A 17587-nucleotide genomic window follows, 5' to 3' on the forward strand; every position below is an offset into this window, starting at 1 on the left:
CAAACCTATCAAAATTTAAAGTTCACAAAAATAATGATGAAAACCTAACATGTCCAAATGGTATCATATCTAAATATAATAAATAAGACTATCCAAAAAGTTCCCATCATCACTAAGGCATCATGCCAAGCTACCTCTTCCAATACATAACAGTTAACAATCAGAGAACAAGTGTTAGCATAAGCTAAGTGAGTCAATTATAGAACAATGTTAAAAGAACACACATATCAAAAATGGATCACACAACATTCCCCTCCAATCAAAGACTCACAAGCAAGACATAACAACATCACACTGCATATCCAAAACCGTTTAGCTCAATTTTTATTCTTCTTTTAGAGCTTTTTTTAGTTACTCTCCTCAACCATGTTGTAACTAATTTTCTATCATTTCATCACTCAAATATTATTAATTAATATTTATCTCCACTTTTGTAACATCCTGCTTCAGGTCATTTCATAATTTGGGGTCATGACCCGAGGATAAAGTATCATAAGGCTTCAAGCCTTGGGTAAGAGAGACTTAGACCCATTTGGTGATGGATAATTTAGGTTGTGGCTACCGAATGTTCGGTTTGTTTTTTAGAGCCTAAGGGCATATCGGTAAAGTGATGGTGCAGACCTTTTATGAGTTTTGGATTTATGTTTGGAAAGTTTGAATGCAAAAGAGAGTTAATTGGATTGTAGAGCTTCTCATTACTTTATGTGGATATAAGGATCACCGAAATCGTATTCAAAATGAATACTTTATGGCCTTCAGATGTTTGGAGGTTATAAGGCTAAGTCTAGTACGTTGGGCGTACAGGGAGTACGTCTAGCGTACTAGGTTGGGAGATCACAGGTGCAATATAGAGTACGCTAGGCGTACCAAGCGTACACAGGGTGTACTCTAGTAAGGTGCAAAGCCTAATTTAGGGTCTTGGACCCTATTTAAAAGCCTTAACTTATGTTCAAACCCTATTATCTTTAGCCTCTATCAATCTTCACCCTAAATACGAAACTCTGGCTTGTTCTTAAGTGTTCCTAAGCTTCAGTGGTTAACTTTTGGTGTTTTTTCTCACTTTGAAGAAGAATGAGTTTGGTGTTCAAGCATTGATTGGGTTGGAGCTCTTAGATCTAGTCTAGGGCTTCTTTTCGGCATATTGTAGTACCTTGAGTCATCCTTGTGAATATAGGCTACTCTAAGAGCTTAGAATGTTGGATCTTAGCATTTCTGAAGTTGTTAGTGCATAAAAATGTCATCTTGATGAGTTTGGATGAACCTTGTGAGAGTTGGTGTTCATATTATGGATATAGATGGATAAAAACAAGTGTTAGCTCCCATTAACACATGTAAAGGAGTAAAGATGCCAACTTTATGCGTTAAGACATTATATAGGATCAGATCTGAGTAGTGGACTTAGTGGCTTAACCATTTAAGCACTTAATGGCGAGATTGGGATGTTGTGGAGTATATTGTGCGTACCCAGCTTGTATGTCGCACGTACTGGCCAAAGCAGGCGTACGCTTGGTGTAGATTGAGTATGTTGGGTGTTCTCGGTCGTTTGACTTTTGTTGAGTTTTGTGGTTTGGTCTGTATTTAGACTATTAGGGTTTTGGGATTTGTCAAAGCACTAGCCTTTCTGAATTTGGGCCATTGTGAGGTTTTGGGCCTCCATGGATTTGGGCCCATATTGGACATCAGGTGTCCTTTAGGAACTGGTTCATTATTAGGCTTTTAGTACCATTGAGTTTGGGCCTTGGTCTTTGAGCCAGTTGAGGGGAAGGGTAAAATAGTCTTTTATCGTAGGAGTCGAGATTAGTGAATTAAGTCCCGGTTATGGTTATGATATGATCATTGATCATGATTATATTTGATTGGTTAACGCGGGGATTCTACAGTCCAGTTGCTCAAGCATTTGTTGGATTGTCAGCAAACTGAGGTGAGTTTCCTTCACTATACTCGTGGGTCGAAGGCGTCAATGTTGGGCCACCAAATTACGTTTAGAGGTTGATAGTTGCCTTTGTGACAATTTCTCATTATGATTTTATGTGCTTGTTGTCTCCGTGACTCTTGCTATTATGATTATATGCTAGCTGTAGGGGTGAAATGGACCTGATACCGGTTGAAAGATACTGAAGGTGGTGAAATAGACCCGTTACCAGTTGAAAGATACCGAAGGGGGGGGTGAATTGGACCCAGTACTGGTTGAAAGATACCGAAGGGAGTGAAATAGACCCAGTACCAGTTGAAAGATACCGAAGGGGGTGAAATACACCGAGTATCGGTTGAAATATACCAAAGGGGGGGGGGGGGTTGAAATAGACCCAGTTATAATTTGACTGTTATGTATGTGTGGTATGCGGTATTTTGGGGGAGCTCACTAAGCTTTTTTTCTTACGGTTTTTTGTTTATGTTTCAGGTACTTCCAGCTCGAAGGAAAGGGCCCGACTTGATCACACCGTATCCACCCATGTTTTCTGCATTATGTAATTTTGAGATTTTGTACTCTGATAATTAGTTTACCATGTTATACTTTTAAATGATTGAAATGATTAAATGGTGTTTATGGTTGAACTAAAAATGAAATTTTTACCTCATAATTTTTGGGACGTTACAAGTTGGTATCAAAGCCTTGGTTTGAGGGATCCGGGCGTACTCTCGGGTGTGTCTGAACTCAAACTGAGGGTTTGGAAGATTTTTCATAAAATAAATGTTTAAAGGATTTAATAATAAAAGAAAGGGGTGGTGCATGTAATCAGCCGAGCTCAAGTAAGCGATTCCCAAAATACCCATACATGTTTGTTATATTATATGATATGAGAATGGCATGCTAGATTAGGGCTAAGGATCTTATCATGATTCTATGTTAGGAGAGATGCCTTTATATGTCTGATTGCTTTAGCTTTTAGAATTGCTTGCTAGTATGGATTTTCAGATGATTGCAGGGATAGGCCTGACATGTGATCCCTTGTAGCCTAAGAGGAATTGAATGATGTTTTAGATTCGAAATCTTTATTGTTAGTAAGTGAGCTTGATATGTCCTCTATTTGGCTTGTGGTTTGAAGTGTTATTGCTTGAATGCTTCTTGCTTTGTGCTTTGTGGAATTCTTAGATATGTGTATTAAATATTAAGTCAATATGTTAAGTTACATGTTGCAAAGCTTAAATAATCTCAGACTGATTAATTTGACCCTATTGCGTATCTCTTGTCTAAGTCCAACTATTTTAGGGACGAGTCTTTTACTCGAAGGATTATATAAGTTTTGTGGCATGTGATTATATTCATGAGGTGGTTAGTTGACATTAGTGAGTGTTCTTCGGCAACTGATGGCATGGTGAGGTCAAGAACCTAGGAAGACTAGGAAGTGCTTTAGTGGGTTGGTTGCACTGCTTAGCGGGTATTTGGAGTATCAGTTTGAGAAGGCGACATGGAGGATTCGGGATGATTCTTGAGGAAAGTATGGATATGTGTGTAAGGTAGTATTGGGCTTGTACTAATAAAAGCATAGGATCCATACTCGACTCGAGGAGAGTCACGGAGAATCTAGGAAGTTGGTGGGATGAGGAATATTTGGGTATGTTTTGATCATGTGTATGACTGCTTTTTAGAATGGTGATGAGCATGCATGGAGAAGGTTCAGTTTTTTTTTGGTTCATGCTCTGGTGATGAGCTAATTGGTGAGAGGACTGCCAGGCTTCTAAGTTCATGTTTGATTGAGGAGATGGAATGTGTCTTCCGCACTAATCCCTAACCCATAAGAGCCAAGGTTTGGTTTTTCTTGGATCTCTTGCATCGTGCGGCAAGGATTTGTTGGGAATTGATTGCACAATCTATTATGCCTACTGAGTTGGAGGCTATGTATTGAGAGGAGTTTGTGACCCGGTTTATGGTGGAGGCTGTGCCAGCTGTCATAGTGCACCCATTAGCAAGGGACTTTGTGAGCATGTCAGGGTGAAAGACCCTGAATGATGCGATTGAAGGATCCCGTGAGTGGAAGATTGATTTGGGGCACATCAGGGCGAGAAAGACAGGGCAGTTTTAGACAACAGTGGGCCAGGAAAAGAGGCCCATGACTCAGGATTCACGGTTGGGAGGCCAGCAAGGCCGGGGCTGTTGTGCCGAATGTGGGAGGACCCATGTGGGAGGCTGTCGGGAGAAAGTGAGGGGATGTTTCAGTTGGGAACAGATGGGTCATTTCGGTAGGTATTGCCCCCGAGAATCGGTTTCGATATGTTTTCACTGCAACCAAGTGGGCTACAAGAAAGCCTACTATTCGGAGTTGATAAGAGGAGCAGTGAGAGCACCTGCTCCAGCCACTCTGAGGAGTACTGATGGTACCGAGGGCATTGTGGACGATCCTAGGGTGAGGAGCCGATCATTGAAATTACAAGCCGAGGGGGATCCGAGTTCCACCAGTTGACGTAACGGGTATGAGTTGTATTCCATCCTTCATGCTCTTATCAAATGTGTTTATGGTTTTTTGATTGTGTGCGAGACGCTATATGTGGCGTATATAACTCTCCATATAGAAATTGAGTTTTCTTCATGATGGTCTTAAGAATCTTCTTATGCCATTTTACATACCATGGGTCATTTCTAGAAGAGGATTGAGTATCCCGCTTAGGAGACCAGCAGTCGGCTCGATCATTAGTGGTATAAACGAAAATTCAAGGAATCCACAAGGTGGGCATGTCGAGTTTAATTGGAGGATATTTAAAGGTTCTTCATGGTTTCGAGGCAATAAGGAATGAGTGTGATCGTTGGTGTAAGATCAGTAGTTTTCAAGTTCACATCTTTGAAGCGAGGTTAGTTGCATGTTCGCATGAGAAGTTCCTCTAAGTGCAAGTGAGTCGTGGAGTTGGTTGGGTAACCGTTTTGATATTTGAGATGTTCTCCATCGCCAAGGACTAGTAGTGGATTTAGCAGAAGATGCCTAAGGACAAAAGATTTGGAATAAAGATACATTATTATTATTATTATTATTATTATTATTATTATTATTATTATAAAACATAACTAGTTAACTCATTGAGATAACATGTAACAAAGAAAGTGACACAAGTTATCCATTTATAGTCAAGATTTTCTTGAAGAAGTTGATGAGAAGATAATTTTGCTTAAATATATATTCATCAAATTCGATATTATAACTATAAATAATTGTATAAATAATTTTAAAAAAGTGAAAGACATGGTTTTTATGTTTCTCTATCAATATTATCAATTGCTTAGAAACTTATATTTTCATTTAATTCTACATACATAACATCACAACACCACTAACAATATTAAAAACCAAATACATCAAATAAAAATATAAGCTAACACAAACTAATAGATCTTTCATGAATCTATATAATACAATTATACAAACACACAACAAGAACTACCACAAACTAATTAACTACACCCCTCTAGAGCCCGAAATATCAATCCACGACAGCTGAATCTCAACCTCACCGCATTCCACATTTTGAAGTCTAAGAATCATCTTTTGAATAACTTTTCCATCGGCCCATATGATCTGACTTTCTTTAGCCAGACAGTTGGCTTTTGACGGTTTAACAGTTGTGATGATCGTGCCGTTTGGAAGATCGTCCAAATGCATTTTGACAGATTCTAAGAATGGCTGAATGTTGAACACTGCATCCCCCATTTTGTCATCGAGACTAAACGTATCTCTGTCGTACACTTCCTGTATTTTTTTAAACCATAAGGGTGAGTTTTGAAAGTTTTATAAAACTTCAGGAGAAATGTATATAACAATATTTAATTTCTCTTAAGCGATATACAACTAGTCACATGTCTAACATGTGATACTCATGGTATACTTTAATGTGACGGAATAAAATCATGACCAAGTGAAAACAAAAAAGAAAAAAACAAAAGACCATTCGTTTCTAACATGCGCAATATTATTTGTCGATGGGTCACATCATCACATCATGTAATTTAGTTAAAAAAACTGATTTATTTATATAAAAGAAAATATTATCATAATTATTATATATCAAATATATATTTTTTATTTTATGTGGGTGAATTAGAAAATTAAGTTGAACAATCACCTTCCATTTTTAAACTATATAGAGAATGTTGTTACATGGGAAGAAATTTAGCACCTCTATAAAGGTATTAGGAGATATATTTACTTTAAAAAAATTGATTTATCCATAACTATAATTATTATGTACATCTTTGAAGCTTTATCATTTTTAGTATTTTAACATCAAATTTAATTTCTTCTAAATCACTTTTAAATTCATTTATGTTTAAGATGATATTTGCACCTTGAGGTGCCAAGGATAAGAGACAATACATAATACCATTGGACTAGAAACTTTATTTAGATAAAATAATTTCTTAAATAATATTAATATAATTTTATATTTTTATTAAATCAAAAATTTCTAGTATTTAATCAAATGATTACGTCAAATTAAATATGTATTTTCCTATTTTAATTGGTGGTCAGTGGCAAATTTGGCGTAGACTATAAAATAAGTCAAAACATGAGAAAAAATATTCCAACCTACCCGAAATACTTTTCTACAGTATTATTTATTTAAAAATAAAAATAATATAAAATAATTATAAGACAAGATACATGAGTTTACTTTGTCAAGATTCTATTATTCTATAGACATGTTGGGCACCACCATAATTTGAATCATAAACAATGGTTTCATTATATTTTTTATTTAAAAGAGATATGTGATAAAACCTTTTAAAAACCACAAATCATATCAGATTATTATGGGAGTTAGATTTTTCTACTTAAAATATTAATTTATCTACATAGATTATATTTACACTTAGTTATAATATAAATGGATGAGATTTTCTAATATGTGCCTAAGGGCGTATATAAGAAACATTAATTGAAGTAATAATTATAAAAAATATTACCGTAATTAAATATGATAAACATTAATTATAAATAATATTTATTATAATTAATGTATTTTACATTTAATTATGATAATATTATACATAATTAATGTTTATCATATTTAATTATGGTAATATTATTCAAAATTAATATTTCAATGAATACTTTTTATATGTACCCTTATACGCATATTAGAAAAAGGAAGTGATTCATGCACAACAGTTTTTTGTCATACACAACAATTCATGTATTATATGGTTATACAATACAACATTTTAAAGCAACAATTATTGTGTATCGATAAAAATTGTTGTGTACAGATGAGCTCTCATTAGAAAATCCCTAAATTGTAAAACATATATACTTTATATATGTGGATTAACTAATTTATTAAATAAAAGAATCATTTCCCATTATTTATGTAAAACCTAATACTTTGAACAAATCCCGACTAATTTTGACTAATTCCTACATGCATAAAATGAAACCCTAGTTTCCAATCAATGTACAACTAAAACAGCATGGAGTACAAGCATACGTATCAAAATCACGAAAAGTAAGAACTCACAAGTTTGACCGGTAGAGGCTCAGAAACCGATAGAGTCAACGCTTCATCCCACACAGGATTGATGTTCTTCTTCACCACTCGAGTTTTCAATTTCTGAATCATAAAAAGCAAAAACCAGTTAATTAATTTCTAAACAACACAGTTTTCCACTAACTCATAGATTCATGAAATGACGCCGTGATAACCGGATCAGTTAGAGTAGTTGACAGTGATCGATTTTACTCTAAGTTCTAGCAGAATCAACATTATCTCAGCTCGAAAAATAACGAAAAAGATCTTAATTTCTTTAGTTTTTTAGGTGTTCCTACATCATATCATCAACGAATCATGGATATATATAAGAGCGCAAAACGTAAAATAATATAAAGATCGGAGAGAAATCAATACATGTTTGCCCATTTGAATAACAACATAAGGATCACTGGTACGGACATCACGAACAGCAAGATTTACGCCTTTGTGAACATGAACTCGAAGCAAACCTTGAAAGTGCTCCATCAAGAACTTTATTTGTGTAGAGATAGATAAACTGCTACAATCTTAAAGTGAAAAGTGATTATGGATGATTAAGAGAGATCTAGAACTTTTGAATGGGAGATTAGGATATTCACGAGGTATATAAGTAGAGAATGAAGAAGAAAAGGGTGGAAGACAAGGTCTGGTCATGTACGTGTGTTTGGGTTGATTTTTCTTTTTCTTTCTTTCATTCTTTTTAGGGGTTTCTTAAAAAACAATTTTTTTTTTTTAAGAAAATACCAAAATTCTTATGAAAACCCTCTAGTCCCATCAAACATCGAATTGCTAATGATTATGTTTATTTTTTTTTTTTTTTAATTTAATTTAAATAATCTTTTTTTGTTTTCTTTTTCCTTTAGAAAAATAAATTAAGTAATATAACTATTATTTGCTTGTCATGTTTTTTATGTTAATTACTTAAATTATTAATCATAATAATATTATTTTGATCATAATCGTATTATTTGTGTTTAGTTTTATTTAATTTTTTGATGTTTTTTTCGTATACAATGTTGCTTTTTTGATGTTTTTTTCGTATACAATGTTGTTTTTTTATGTTTTGTTTTGTTATAATATTAATTTACAATATTTAACCTTGTAAAGTAATATATTTTTTATGTTAAACTAATTTGATGTTAATCAAAAGTTTAAAAATAATATATCTTACTTTATCGTTAAACTAAAAGGTTATGAAACCATTTATCCGATTGACAACTAACTCGTAACTTTAACAATTTGTTTTAAAAAGGTTATGAAACTATTTATCTGATTGCAAAAACGCTTTTGCTAAAAATGGTTCTCAAGTAAACGAGTTCAATATTAATGAAATTAAAATAATCCTTTCACAGTCGGAGAGAAAAATGGAGAGAGAAAATCCCGGAGAATGGCAGCATGTTCGTCGGAAAAAATATGGGAGAGATTTCGATATCAACGGGAAGGCTGTCACTTTCTATTTTCAAAACTTCCCTCCAGACTGGTCTGAAGCAGCGTTGTGGAAGACTTTTAGGAGATATGGAGCCGTTGTTGACGTCTACGTTGCCAAGAAGTTGAATCATCACAAGAAGATGTTTGGTTTTGTCAGGTTCATTCGAATCCCAGATGTTCTCTCATTTGAAATGAGGCTAAATGGGATCTATATTGGAGCTCAGAAGGTTGATGTAAACGTGGCAAAATTTGGCAGGAAGGAGTTTACCTATAGAAGCAAATCGCAAGGTTGGCAAAACAGGCCTGGAACGCCCCAAACGTCGTACTTGAGGGGAAACAAATCTTTTGCTGATGCGGTTAAAGGGATAAATCACCCTGTGGAAGCTGCCAGGGAAACAGAAAACGCAAAAGTGGATGAGGCGAGAAGTAAGGCAGTTGTTGAGGAACCAGGTATGAAAATCGTTAAGCTATTATCCTCTACGGAGGTAAAAGAATACATGCAGAATACACTACTGGTAGGAGAAGTCGAAAACTTCCAAGCCCTCATGAACGTGAAAGCTTTTCAAGAAATCGAGGGATGCCAATCGATTTGCATGCGATACCTGGGGGGATTAAAAATGCTCCTTGAGTTTGCTAATGTAAATGATAAAGACAATTTCCTAAGGAATGGTGAGGAAATTTGGCAGCCATGGTTTAAAAGTCTCAAACAGTGGCGGGTTGATGATAATCACAAGGAAAGGGTGGCTTCTGTAATCATCCAGGGCGTCCCCCAACATGCGTGGTGTGAAGAAGCTTTCAGTATCATCGCAGGCAATTGGGGAACTGTGGTTATCCCTGAAGAATGCGCCATAAATTCGCCTAACCTGGCTTTTGGTAGGGTTGGTATTCTAACGACGCATCCTGGTCTCATTAGCACCTTTATTGAAATCCTTGTGGACGGAGTAAATTACGTCATCAATGTTATGGAAGATTTATTTGAGTCCCTTAAGCTCAGCCCAGTTCTTGCATCCAACGACTATTCCCCGAATATGGCTTGGTGGAATGACGGTAACAGAGACCCTCTTATGCATTCCGATGATGGTGAATATTCAATGTCGGAGCTATCTCCGGCGGAATCGGTCAGAAGCTTCCGATCGGAAGCTAGAGAGACGCATGTCAGTAACACCCCTCCAATCCCTGTGAAGTCGCCTCGTGTTCCCAATGCGACAAAAACCTGGGGTGAAAACGAATCGCCGTCACGAAACCAAATAAGTCAAAAGTCAAACCAGGCTCATCCCCATTTGGATCAATCTAGGCGTTGGGCTAATTCTTCCCCAAGTAAAGAGCGGGCCAATACGGGGCCCAATAAAGTCCTTGATCTAAACTGTGCTCCATCTCACTCTAACTCCCCAAGTAAATCAATAAAGTCTGGTGAGGAAATCAGGTCACCCCCATTGCCCCCACAATCAGGTCCCCAAAACGAATCCCTTGCTTCCTTTTCCGCCCCTCTCGCACCCCCCCTCGCCCCGGATGGATGGTTCTCAGGTTAGGTCATCGGCGTTCCAGCAATCCTCCCCCAAGTCTCAGACCCATCCGGGAGCCTCGCAGTCCACATCTATGGAAGTTGCTAAGACAATTGATATTGGGGAAAAAGTGCGATTCCAGATTAGAGGCAGGGAAGAACAGCTGAGGCAATTGATCAAGGCTCGTGGTGTGATTATCGTGGATCAATGAATATCTTTTCAAATAATATCCGTGGAATTGGGGGTGAGGTTAAAAGGGAATGGATAAAAAATTCGCGTATTCAACATCATTCGGTCTTTGTCGGGTTGCAGGAAACGAAGTCGTATGAGGTTAAAGGAGGTCTTGATAAGTTTATTTGGGGTCCTGGGCATTTTCAAAGTGAAGTAGTCGATCCTATGGGTCTCTCTGGTGGAATCGTTTCCCTTTGGGATCCTTCTATATTTTGTGCAGTGGAATCAATTAAAGGAGTTGGCTTCCTATGTATAAAAGGGGTGTGGCTTAAATCCAAGAAGACTGTCTGTTTTGTTAATGTCTATGCTCCCCAGGATCTTAATGAAAAAAGTTACTGTGGAACAAGCTCTTTGATCTTATTAATTCGGATTCAAATGTTTGTTGGACTGTCTTTGGAGACTTCAATGTTGTCCGTTTTCCTGAAGAGAGGTTGGGTTCTATTTTCTGCCCACAAGGTGCTTATTACTTCAATAAGTTTATTTTTTTAGATGGGTTGCTGGAAATAAAAATGGGTGGTCGCCGTTTTACATACATGAACTCTAAGGGGGATAAACACAGCAAGCTTGATAGGTATCTTGTTTCTCCAAATGTACTCGACTCCTGGCCGCATCTAAATGTCACCACCCTACCTCGTGTTTATTCAGATCACTGTGCAATAATCTTATCCTTAAATCAGCTTGATTTTGGTCCCTATCCTTTCCGGTTCTTTAACTCGTGGCTAAAAGACCAAAATCTGGAGATGATTATAATGAATGGATGGTCCCTTGGTTTAAACTTTGGCTTGAATAAAATTGTCTCCCCACTTTCTGTGGTTGTTCGTAAACTAAAGAATTTGAAGGAGCATATAAAAGCATGGAGGAAAGAGGTCATTGAAGCAAATAAAAAAGAACCGGATGAGCTCACAAATACAATCAACGCCATTGACCTTCTTGCTGAATCTGGTCCTGTGCATGAGGATCTATTGAAGAATAGGCAGTATACATACCAAAAAATCTTGGAGGTTGAGTCTAGTCGCATGGAGGATCTTAGACAAAAATCCTGATTCCGTTGGGCGTTAGAAGGTGATGAGAACAACAAATTTTTTCACGGTATTATAAACAACCGCCACAAGTCTCAAAGAATAAATGCTCTTAAGGAGAATGGTTTCTGGATCAATGACCCGATCTCGATCAAGCAAATTGCAGTTAATCATTTTTCGGGGCGCTTTGCCGAGCCGATCCGCGATAGGCCGAGATTTATCAGTTCTTTATTCAAAAAATTGCCTCAAAACATGGCTGTCTTTCTTGAGGCCCCTTTCTCTTTAGATGAAATTAAAGCAGCAATCTGGGCATGTGGGTCGGATAAAGCTCCTGGACCGGACGGATTCTCTTTTGCTTTGTTAAAAAAGCACTGGGATGTGATTGGTAACGACTTTTACTTCGCGGTAAAACATTTTGAAGCCACGGGAGTCATCGATAAGGGTTGTAATGCTTCCTTCATCACTCTCATACCAAAATTACAGGACCCCATATCGATCAGTGATTTTAGGCCCATTAGTTTAATTGGGTGTTTATATAAAACCATTTCAAAGATCCTTGCGGAGAGACGTAAGAAGGTGATTCATTTGGTGGTTAGCCCAGTGCAGACGGCTTTTATCAAGAGAAGATACATCCTGGATGGTCCTCTAATCCTAAATGAAGTTATCACTTGGTTAAAAAAGAATAAGAAGTTAGCTTTTGCATTTAAAGTCAACTTCGAGAAAGCTTGCGACTGCCTCAGCTGGGAATATCTTGATTCGATTATGCAGCAGATGGAATTGGGGGTAAATGGCGGTCATGGATCCATGGTTGCCTATCTTCTGCTAGAATTTCGGTCCTAATAAATGGGTCGGCTACCTCGAAATTTGGTATGGAGCGTGGTATTAGTCAAGGTGACCCACTCTCACCATTCCTTTTTATCATCGCTGCTGAAGGGCTGAACATCGCCTTGGAGATGACAAAACAATCCGGAGCCTTTTCCGGTATCGAACTGCCCCGACAAGGTCCATCCATTTCTCATCTTCAATATGTTGATGATGTTATATTTTTGGGTTCTTGGTCAATTAAAAATGCTAAAAACCTGATCAGAATCCTCAGATGTTTTGAGCTATCCTCAGGCCTTAAGGTAAATATGTCCAAAAGTAAGATATTTGGCATTGGTGTCCCAAATTGTGAATTAGAATTATTGGCCCGTTATAGTAATTGCTCCATTGCATCTTTTCCCTTCATATATCTTGGTCTGTCGGTTGGTGCTTCTATGGCAAGGGTTACGTATTGGAACCCTATAATCGAGAAATTTCAAGCAAGATTATCAAAATGGAAGGCCAACAATCTATCTTTTGGTGGGCGCTTAACACTATGTAAAGCTGTGTTGAGTAGTCTTAGCACCTTTTATTTCTTTATTTATAGAACCCCGGTTAAAGTTATAAAAACTCTTGAAAAGATTAGGATGCGTTTTTTTTGGGGAGGGGACGAAACCTCCAAGAAAATGGCTTGGATTTCTTGGGACAAAATCTTGGCTGATAAAGATAGAGGTGGGCTTGGTCTTGGCAGTTTAAAGGCTCAAAATTTAGCTCTGTTGTGTAAATGGTGGTGGAGATTCAAGAACTATCCATATAGTATGTGGGAAGAGGCGATAAAATCTATTTATGGAGTTGATGGGGGTTTCGACAGGCCCTCTGTTGCGAAGAGGAAAAGTGGCTGCTGGGGCACCATTGCAAATGTTTCAAAATTTTTAGAAAAGGATGGTGTATCATTTTCAAATCATTTCCACCGGTCTCTAAATCCCAATGGGGCTCACAAATGGTCGTGGTCGCTTGAACCTTCTGGTGTTTTTTTGGTTAGGTCTCTAAGATGCCATATTGACAATCTCTATCTTCCAGACAGCGATGGTATTTGGTCCTGGAACCCGCTGACCCCAGGCAAATTAAGCATCCTTGCATGGCGTATCTGTCACGGTAAACTCCCCACTATGGTTAATTTATCAAGAATCGGTATATGCTCCTCAAATTTATGTAGGATCTGCCATGGAGATCGGGAATCTGAAAAACACATTTTTTTAGAGTGCCCGGTGTCGAAGGAGGTCTGGCAGCTCATTTGCAAATGGTGGCGGCTGCTAGATTACCCTCTCGTTTCAATATGTGACATGTTGCAATGTAAAGGGAATGTAGCAGGGCATCAAAGGCTAGCGTGGATTCATGAAGCTATAATGCTAACTTTTATCAGGGTGATATGGAAATATCGGAATCTAAGGGCTCACTCGCATGCTCCAAATTCAAAATCGATTCCGGCGCTGGTTTTTGAGGTGAAATCACTCTCGATTTTTTGGATCAATGCAAGAAAGAAGAAAGTTCAGATACTGCGGTGGTCTGAATGGTGTAGCGATCCGATTCTAGAATGTTATAGCAGGCTATAATTTTGGTCTTTGCATTCTGTTTTTGTTTTGATTCTGTGTTGCTTTTAATTTCAAATTTCCTCTTGTTTTGTACTTCTAGCCTCTGGCTAGTTTTCTTAATATATCTGCCTGCCGTTCAAAAAAAAAAAATAAACGAGTTCCAAAATCCAATGACCAAAAAGCCGAATTTTTTATTTATATATTTTTCTATTGAAAATAAAAATAAATTGATGTACATTTAATTGTGTTTTGTTGTATATTAAAACTAATGGTTTACGAGACCAGTAGTTCGAGGAAACTCATTATTGGTCCGGTACTCACCAAGTCGGCGCTGCAAACATTGCCACTTGTTTCGGGAAAATACGAATTCGAATACATTGTACACAAGCATTACAATCGTATCATAGAAAATGTGTCACACAGTACGAAGCAAATAAAATAAACAAGGAAATGACATGAAGTGCGACAGCTCGCAGACTGGGTAATAGATGAAGGACCAGTCTAAGAAATGGGTTTTACTAACCATGGACAAACTATAAATATCCCCGGAGACATGATAATTAAGGATGTAAGGAAGGAGAACACACGTTCCTTAATACAAAAGCAACATCAAAAAGTCGCAATCTAACTTAGGTATCAGAGAGTTATGTCGAGGTCTAACCCTCAGTAAGGTTTTTGACCTAGTTCTTGTTATTCTTATGAAGAGTGAATTCACAAACGCCTATTGGACGCGACCCTTTGGGGTGGAAAAGCTAAGCATACGTTTGGAGTTCGTCGTATCAACATTGGCGCCATCCATATAAAAAGGATATCAAATTGAAAAAAAAAAGAAATACATGATAGCTGGATAGTAAAGCAACACAAATAAACTACTCATTGCGATTAAAAGATACCAACCAACGACACAATTTGTTTAATGGAGAAACATACCATATTCCCCGCAACGAGAAAGATGGACCAATACTTATATATGGGTGAATATGCGACGTAGGCAGTCATAGAATATATTGTGATAGTGGGAGTTCGACTGAAATCATGTATGAACATTGCATCTCACAACTACCGGAACAAATAAGAAAATGATGCAACAACCAACACGACATTTAACAAGCTTTGCGATACATTTTGTCTGACCGTAAGAGATATTGTTCGTTCCATTAAATTTAGTAGATCAGGCAACACAAGCCATAAATACACATACGATAGCCTTTACAATTGTACAATCAACATCTCCATACAAGATCATATTTGGAAGAAGTGCAATGAAAAAGTTCAAGGTGATAATGTCGATAATCCACGGTATCGTTCGCTTTCAAACGAAAAACGGTTTGGAATGATCTATAGTAAATCACCAATGGAATCCATTGCAATGGTGGAAAGTTGGGCAAAACCGAAGGAATCGGATACAACACAAGCAATTAACCGGATAGAAGAAATCACAATCAATAGCAAATATACAGACCAAGGAGTGCAGATAGGACCCGGGTTACCATGTGAATTAAAAAAAGGGATTAACGATACTTCTAAAAGAAAACAATGACATATTCACATGGGAGGTAGCAGACATGATAGGTGTTCCCAAACAACTCGTCGAGCACAAATTAAATGAGAAAGCATGAAGTACGCCAATTCGATAGAAAAAAGGGATATCAAAAGACAGGAATAAAGCAATAAATGAAGAGGTCGACAAATTGGTAAAAGTAGGAATAGTAAGGGAGTCGTTATTCCCATCCTGGGTAGCAAACCCAATCTAGGTCAAAAAAAAGGAGATGGATAGTGGAGGATGTGCATAAACTTAATGAACTTAAACAAAGCTTGTCCAAAACACTACTACCCGCTACCATCCATCAATGAAAAAATCGAGCCCTTACACGGGAATAAATGGAAGATTTTTTTTGGATGCTTACAAAGGATATCACCAAATACACATGCACGATGGGGATGAAGAAAAAACATCTTTCCACACAGAGAGAGGGACATTTGCTATATAAAAATGCCATTTGGATTAAGAAACGCATGGGCAACATACCAGAGGTTAGTAGACAAAGTTTTTGAACCATAGGTTGGGAGGAACATCGAAGTTACACATAGACGACATGGTCATCAAAAGCAAAAATGATAGTTGTTTTCTGCAAGATGTAGAAGAAACTTTTGCTAACTTAAGAACTACAAATATAAAGCTGAACCCCCAAAATTGTATTTTTGGGACAGAGGAATGAAAATTCCTAGGGCATGTCATCACAAAGGATGGTATAAAGGCGAACCCTAAAAAGATAGAAATGTTGCTAGAAATGTGGTCTCCAAGGATAATGAAAGAGGTACAAGCCTTAAACGGCAAACTGGCATGTAGCACCTGGTTCCCGGTACGTACTTCTTGTAATTTCAAATTCTTAATTCTTGCATTTTTGCCTTGGACTCGGCGAGTTGAAGGACCAACTCGCCGAGTAGGAGCGGGATGGGATACGGGGTCCGAGCCATGGACTCGGCGAGTAGGTCCTATTTGGGCAAAAACCCTAACCCGAGCATTGTCACCCTATTTAAGAACATTAACTCGGCCCCTTGTCCTTAACACCTCCAGAGAGTTGTAGTGAGAGTCCCTAGTCCCCCATATTGTGCTTGTGAGTGAGTTCTTGCTTGGTGAAGGGAATTGGAGCTTAGAAGAAGAAAAGAAGAGTTTGAAGAGTGCAAGAGAGGGAGTAGATCGGAAATCTACTTTGGGAGAAGCTTCCATTCAGGTAGTAAAGTCTCTACCTTGATCTTTAGTTCATTAGATCCCATTTTGTCCTAATTTGGTGGTTTTCAAGCCCTGAAACACCAAACTCCATGTGTTTGTGCTTAATAATCCGAAAGGACTTCAGATCTAGACTTTATGGATGTGTTAGAAGCATATAGTTGTTGTGGTTGAAGTGGTTGAGGACCCCCATGGGGTGCATGACCTCTTAAAGAGCATGGAATTGCATTTTTGAGCTTATAGGGCCATGCATGCACGTAAAGTTTACAACTTTACGTGTTAAGCATGCCTTAGGATCATAGATCTGTGGTTTTGAAGAGTTGCATGTCTCAGATTTGGCTCATATGGGAAATGGGTCAAGGGACTTGGCGAGTCCCAAGGTGGAACTCGACGAGTTCTATGAATATGGCCTTAGACTCGGTGAGTTGGATGAACAACTCGGCGAGTCCTATGAAGATTTCCTGGTACTCGACGAGTTGTTCTTCAAACTCGGCGAGTTGTATGAACTATTATCGTGTACGAAGGGTTTAAGTGTCAGAAGTCCAACCCTTCGTGTTTGCACATAGGATTAGCAATCTAATGTGTTCCGATAGTCCCAGAAACCCCAGATTCTTATGAAGGATGTTCGGATAAGGATCTGGAAGCGAGTGGGAAGTCTGCTCGCATGGACTCGACGAGTTGTTCATGGACTCGGCGAGTCGAATCGCGAGTCGGTCTTATCGTTCCGAGTAGTGAGTTAAGGATGACTCGGTGAGTGGGAAGAAGGGACTTGTAGAGTGGACCCGGGTTAGTGGAGAAGGACTCGGCGAGTCGGTGCCACGACTCGGC

At 38.0% G+C, this 17587-nt stretch overlaps 1 protein-coding gene across 1 annotated transcript; it reads right to left on the reverse strand.

The window, feature by feature from the left end:
• Nucleotides 1-5269: 5269 nt before the first annotated feature.
• LOC145097442 (protein C2-DOMAIN ABA-RELATED 4-like) lies at nt 5270-8073 on the reverse strand. Its single transcript, XM_079035004.1, has 3 exons — nt 7831-8073; nt 7444-7536; nt 5270-5678 (listed from the first exon to the last, which is right to left on the reverse strand). Exons 1-3 carry the CDS (start codon nt 7939-7941, stop codon nt 5388-5390), a joined length of 495 nt encoding a protein of 164 aa, XP_078891130.1. The 5' UTR covers nt 7942-8073; the 3' UTR covers nt 5270-5387.
• Between the last annotated feature and the right edge of the window lie 9514 nt (nt 8074-17587).

Source organism: Lactuca serriola, chromosome 4 (genome assembly GCF_051521515.1).
Source record: "Lactuca serriola cultivar US96UC23 chromosome 4, Lser_US96UC23_V15, whole genome shotgun sequence".
Taxonomy (NCBI): Eukaryota; Viridiplantae; Streptophyta; class Magnoliopsida; order Asterales; family Asteraceae; genus Lactuca; species Lactuca serriola.

Excerpts from the sequence above, each read along its gene's own strand:
- LOC145097442 (XM_079035004.1), bottom strand. The coding sequence starts at position 7,941 with ATGGAGCACTTTCAAGGTTTGCTTCGAGTTCATGTTCACAAAGGCGTA. Across the intron at positions 7,537-7,830 it reads TTATTCAAATGGGCAAACAT|AAATTGAAAACTCGAGTGGT; the intron begins GTATTGATTTCT and ends TTTATGATTCAG. Across the intron at positions 5,679-7,443 it reads AGCCTCTACCGGTCAAACTT|GAAGTGTACGACAGAGATAC; the intron begins GTGAGTTCTTAC and ends AAAAAAATACAG.